Genomic DNA, 7127 nt, shown 5'->3' with positions numbered 1-7127 from the left:
CAGCTGCATAGACAGGATTCAATATTCAGTCAAACGGTATGAGTAAAACATTTAATATCCTGCAGGCAGTAAGACACTATTCAGAACAAGCTACATGAGAACAATTGACATGAAAGATGAACAGCAACTTAATGAACATAAAGTTATATAATAATGCATAAATTATGTGTGCTGTTTACAACATAGGAAGAAACATACTAAATAGTTCTCAGGATACTGTGTTACTGTGTTACATTTATTTCTTCCTAGCTGATGAAAGAAGGTTAGAACCTCTTGCATTTTTAGCATGACAGCTTGGTTTTGTCTATACTATTATCCCTGGTGCATTCTTTTCCCTTACATTATGATTTATAGGCAGTTTTCTGTTGTCTCGTAATGTGTTCTCTGGTGTTCATGTCTGGTCTAATTAAAATAATATAGCATTTGGGGGTAAAAATGCAAAGTAATAATCCAGCACTGGATGAAAGGATGGCAAAAATCTCCACAGCAACCATGTACTTCCCCTTTGTGCTGATGTAAGCTGGTATGAATGACAGCCAAACACTTACAAAAACAATCATGCTGAATGTGATAAATTTGGTCTCATTGAAGCTATTGGGTAAGTTCCTGGCAAGAAAGGCAATTATAAGGCAAACAATAGCTAATATGCCTAAATATGTCAGCATGAAATAGAACATGAATACAGAACCTTCATTGCACTGAATCAAAGTCTTCTCTGGATAGTTTTTGTCAAACTCTGAGAAGGGTGGTGAAACACATAACCATACAACACATATGAAGCACTGAAACAGAGAACAGCAAAAGATAGTACCAAATGACATCTTTAACCCAACCCACTTCTTCAAACTGCTTCCTGGTTTTGTGGCATTAAAGGCAATGACTACTGTGATGGTTTTTGCCAATATGGATGAAATACAAATGGAAAAGAATATGCCAAAAGCTGTCTGCCTGAAAATACAAGTCACGTTCTTTGGACGACCAATAAATATCAGAGCAGTTAGCAAGCATAACTGTAATGTTATTAGTAAAAAGTAGCTGACTTCACGGTTATTTGCTTTGACAACTGGAGTATTATGATGCTTAATGAGGATACAAAACACAATAGCTGACATCAGTGATGAGACAGCAGTAACTGTTGCCAGAGATGCACCCAGGGGATCTTCATATGAAAGGAAATCAATGTATTTCAGGTTGCAGAAATTTTTCGCTGTATTTGGCCAGTAATCTTCTGGACACATTGTGCAGACACCTATAAATTTATTAAAATAGAAAAATGTTATATATTCCAAGCCCATCCAGATAGTAATAAATACTTTCTCTGTGAACAAGGTAATAGAGTAAACTGCTGTAGTCAAATAACATAGCTATAATATTAAACATAGTGATATAATGTTTTGCTGAAATTAATCGGAGGTGATTATCTGTAACCAAATGAAAATGTATACAGCATAAGCATGATGAATAAATTGACAGTACACATTTATTGTTTATTGCATATTCCTCCTTTATTGGTGATCACATTTATAGGAAACCTGATTTAGCCATTTTTCATTAAAGTGTGGAAGCCATTTGCTAAGAAAGATGAATACATTTTTGGTGTTTATTAATTTAATTATGCTTAGATTACTAGATATGAAAATATTCAACTAGCATCAACACTAAGTCAAGAGTGCAAAAATAATATTGTTTTCAGATGCATCAGAAAATCAGCAATATGCAAGCTAGAATGCCTGACAGTGTAGGTGTCACTGGGGAAATAACACCTACCCACGGGTGTTATCAGGCCTGATGCCACAGGTGAAGGGCCTCTTCAATCTTGGAGAGGCATTATTTCCCCTGTAACACCAACCATGGAGGGGGTTATTGCAGTTAGACCATGGGCTAATTCAAGTGTTTTGCATTTAATTTTATTATATGCATATATTTTTTATTTATATTTTTTGATGGAAAATAGTTCCTACACTTAATCTTTTAAAGTTGCTGTATGTTATGTAACTGCTGTTGCAAGAAGTATTTTACATCTGAAATATAAGTTATATAAATATTTAAATCCAACACATACAACATACAACACACACACACACACACACACACACACACACACACACACACACACACACACACACACACACAGAGGCACATATGCACACACAAACACAAACACACACACGCATGCAGACAACTAAAATATATATGCAGAGGTGGAAACAGTAACAAACAGACATATACACATCCACATACTAATGTGCTTAGCAATTACATCCACTTTATTGACTAAATAAGCCGATAAAGTAAAGTGGGAAATTCCTAGGTATTAAAGGCTGCTGCTGACTTCTGTAACAAGCCGACAACGGCACAGACAGCCTCTGGCATTTTAACAAGCTGACTATGGCTATTTTATAAATCCTGGCTTGTGGAACAAGCCGATAAAGTAAAGTGGAAATTTCATAGGTATTAAAGGCTGCCGCTGGCATCTGTAACAAGCCGACAACGGCACAGACTGCCTCTAGCTTTTTAACAAGCCGACTATGGCAATTTTATTACTCCTGGCTTGTATAACAAGCAGATAAGGCACAGACTGCCTGTGGCATTATAACAAGCTGACTACGGCAAGTTTATTAATCCCTATTCTCTGGCAGATCCTACTCTGAGCACGACCATATTTACCTTGTTTTTCCATAACTGGAAATTTGCTCTTGAGTGGGGCCTCCTAAACGCTTACTCTGAAGCCTAGTTTTCTTTCTCTCTATTCCTAATTAGCTGCTACTGTGTAATTTTACGATCTTTCTAAGCCTGTCCTGACCCAGCATAGTCCTCCTTAGTGTCTGTTTAATGATAACTGATTGTTGCCATTAAATAGGTAGGAACAACATTTACTTGTATCCTCTTGTTACTACTAATTCTAGGGGCATATAACTCTTGCAGAAAGTGTTTTATTGCCATGCAGCATTTAAATAATTGCTTGACTATGTTTTACATCTGCTGCTACCAGGGTTAGGTTATTGTGTAACTACTGTTTTTACTTATCTACCTCTGTGAATGACTAGTTTCATCTGTAATACAAGGATATTGCACTGTTTATTTGCTATCTACATATAAGTATGGGTGAATGTTTAGTATAATATACCCATTCTTAACTTGCTGTGTGCTAACTCCTCTTTCTTATAACTACCTTGTCTCTCTTGCCTCCTTAAGTTACCTTGCTCTACTTGTGCTTCCAGCACTAGTCAGTCTGAACCTAAAGGAACCCCTGCAACTAACTGCGATACACCTCACAGCCTATCTGCCCTATAAACCCTGTAACAAGGATACATGAAAAGTATGTGTATTAAACAACTCCTGCCTGAATTGTCATTCTACTAGTGTACGGCTGCTACAGGTGGTAATTTACGTATTGAGCTAAGGCAGCCAGCAGCCTCCCCCCCATTCTATACATAAATCACTCTCTCTCTCCCATTCTCTTTAGAATCCCTCCTTTTGACTAAGCGCCCACCTTTCCCTTGATTTCACCATCTGACTCCTTCTTACATCTGCCTGCATTTTTAGGCCTGTCCACTAGGTGGCACCCTTTACCCAGCCTCACCCCCTTCTCATCCTCTCTATTACATAGCTTCTTACCCTATTTCTCCTTTTCTACCTGCATTGCTATCCTGTTCACCCACCTTACTCTTTTCCATTTCTTGTCTACTACTACATTTCCTAGGAACACTTCTCTCTGGCCTTCATCTCATCTGACTTTTAAAGCTTACCTTCACATATTAGTCCTGCTGATTGTTTTTCCTCTACAACTGCTCCAGTCTCTGTGTCTACCCGCTCCGTTCGCCCTGCGGGCTCACTCCGCTCCCCTCCCTGCCCCCAATTCTCACCCGCCCCCAGGGGTCCTACTCTTATACTTTCTAACCACACCTCTTCCCATTACCCTCTCCACATTTCCTATTGGCCATCTTCTCTTTCATCTCCTATCCCTAACCACTTCCCTCCATAATCTCCACTACCTCCTATCTTTACTCACTCCCACCTTAAATACTTACATCTACACATATATAGAACAAATACCCAATCCTTCCAAATGGCTAATCCAACCACCCTTTTCTAATTCTACTCTGTTTCACTATTTTACCACTTCTAACCGGTGCCTATCTACTCTCCTCATATGAGCACCCAATATTTCCACATACTAACTACCCCAACCAACAAACCAACTCTCAACCCTTACCACACTTGCATGACCATGCAAACATAACATGCTCACCTAGCTACCTACATGCAAAGTAACATAGAACACTACACATTAAATATAATACACTATATCTCAAAAAAGTGTTACCTCTTTACAGCAAATTCCCTAACTCAAGCTATATTGTACAACTCCTCACAGTAAAATACGGTGATATTCATCCTAACCCTGGCCCAACAGCAACCCCTATCTCTCTTCACAACCATAATCAGTCTTGCAATTATACCCTTACCAAACATTTGAACTCTCTCCTACTAGCTCATCTTAATATATGTACTATCAACAACAAAGTGACTCAACTCCATGCTCTCCTAGAAGTATATTCCTTTGATATTATCTGCCTAACAGAAACATGGCTAAAACCTGTCATCAAAGATAATGAAATTATCCCACCTGGATATAATATCCTAAGAGTTGACAGAGTAGCTAAGAAAGGTGGAGGGGTTGCTATTATATTTAAATCTGGCTTGCAATTAACAACTTGCAACTGTAATATACCCCTAGACTCCAATACTGAAATTCTCATCTCTAAACTTGAACTTAACAATGCTAAATCAATCTATATTATCTGTATGTATTTGCCCCCTGGTAATAACATAGCCACCTTGGAAAATATCCTCTGCTGGCTATCCCAACACCTGCCTCAAGAAACCATAATCCTAGGCGATATAAATTTAGACTGGAATTCCTATAGCAGTACTCTTCCTACCACCCACATAAACCTATATGCTTTCTCTCAAACCATTCCCTCCCCCACCAGAATAAATAAAGCTAACAAGAAAGCAAGCATATTAAACTGGATTCTCACAAACAATCCCACTCACTACTATGATTCTGGAACCCTCTCTGATGATATAAGTGACCACTCACTTACCTACATCATCAGACTAAAAGCAAACACTCCTACACCAATCTCTATCAGACAAATTAGATCTAAAAAGAAATTTAACCCTGATCTGTTCCAAATGGAACTAAGAGCATGAAATTGGGTTCCCTTAAAACAACTTCCATTAGATGAAGCCGTTAATTTCTTTAATTCTACCTTCCTTGCCATTCTTAATCACCACGCTCCATCCAGATCTATTAGAATTAAGACCAAGTCTACCCCATGGCTTTCTTATGAAACCAAACACAAACTTCATCTCAGAAATAAACATTGGGCCAAATGGAGAATGACTAAAAACCCTGCTGACTAACAAACCTTTAGACAGCTAAGAAATTACACTAAGAAGGCCATACTCTCTGATAAACAAAACTACTACTTACAATATCAACAACCTAATCACAACAACCCACAGAAATTCTGGGCTAGCATTAAGCAGTTACTCCACCCAGGTCGATCCACAACACCAAACCCTCAAAATACAGACAGGAAAAATCCCATCCATACAACTAATACCTTCAATACTTTCTTTACAGATACTATCCAAACACTAGCTAGTCAACTATCACATAATACCTTCACACTACCTTCATACTCCTCTACCCCACCCCACACTTTTCATTTCAAACCTGTCCCAACCACATTTATCCAAACCCTATTGAATAAACTTAAACCATGCTCCCCTTCTGCAGACCTACTGCCTTCTGAATATCTACAGCTATCATCCAAGGCTTTTGCCTATCCTATTTCCATACTGATCAACAGAAATATTACTGAAGGTTGCATCCCCACCTTATGGAAAGTCTCCCATATTATCCCCCTACATAAAGGTGGACATTCCACTGAGCTATCAAACTATTGCCCCATTGCCCTACTTTCACCTTTAGCTAAAATTATGGAAAAATGTATCCATAAGAAACTACTCCACCACTTAATCAAAAACAATCTACTTTCCAACTGTCAACATGGATTCAGACCCTCACACAGTACTACCACTGCCCTCCTTTCCTTTACTGACTGCATTAACAGGCACCAAAACCTGAATAATCCTTCTTCTGCTCTATTTATTGACCTGTCTAAAGCATTTGACATGGTAAACCACCAGATTCTCATTAACATACTTAAATCTCTGTCATTAGACCCACTTTTCATAAAATGGTTCCAATCCTACCTTGACAAATGACAGCAAGCAGTACTTTGGCATAACTCTTTATCCACCCATCTACCTGTTACCATAGGTGTCCCTCAGGGGTCCATACTAGGACCTCTTCTTTTCTCTATATTTATTAATGACCTTCATCTAGCTATCCCACAAGCCACTTGCATACAATATGCTGATGACTCCACATTATTATGCTCAGCTAGATCCTCCCATGACCTTCACTCTCTCACCCAAAAAATATTCAACATAGTTGAGCAATGGTTCACTCAGCATTGCCTTCTTTTGAACCCAAAGAAAACCAAACTCCTCCTCTTCACTCCTACTCAAAAGTCCTCTCCTCTACATTTCTCTGTGACATCTACCAATGGCACAATAATATCTCCAGTCTTTACCACCAAACTACTAGGGGTCACCATCGACAATAACCTGAATTTCGACATCCACATCAAAAATACTATAAAGACTGTCAACAAAAAAATATGCACTCTCTATAGGATTAAACGCTTCCTTTCCCCTACTGCTAAAACTACTATCGCTCACACTCATTTGATCTCTACACTCCTTTATGCCTCACCCATTTTTATTAATCTCTCCAAGAATAATCTCAGCAAATTAGAAATGTCCTATAATAATACTGCAAGATTTGCTGCAGGCAACCCATTTCGAACTCACCATTGTATAAACTTAAACCAGCTAGGATGGTTAGAACTTCAACACCTGATTATATTTCACCACCTAACCATTGCCTACAACATTCTTTATAAACCTTCTAGCACTCCAAGTTTAACTAGCCTCATCACCCCCTATAAAAATCTAAAGTCCTTACGCTCATCACAGAAACTTCT

The 7127-nt window shown here is 38.5% G+C and overlaps 1 protein-coding gene across 1 annotated transcript; it reads right to left on the bottom strand.

The window, feature by feature from the left end:
* Positions 1-341: 341 nt before the first annotated feature.
* Positions 342-1238, bottom strand: LOC122815590 (vomeronasal type-2 receptor 26-like). The gene has a single exon (XM_044088219.1). It carries the CDS (start codon positions 1236-1238, stop codon positions 342-344), a length of 897 nt encoding a protein of 298 aa, XP_043944154.1.
* Positions 1239-7127: the final 5889 nt, after the last annotated feature.

This window comes from Protopterus annectens, chromosome 1.part1 (assembly GCF_019279795.1).
Source record: "Protopterus annectens isolate FY-2018-M chromosome 1.part1, PAN1.0, whole genome shotgun sequence".
Taxonomy (NCBI): Eukaryota; Metazoa; Chordata; order Ceratodontiformes; family Protopteridae; genus Protopterus; species Protopterus annectens.
This window is presented reverse-complemented; position numbering and strand designations above follow the sequence as displayed.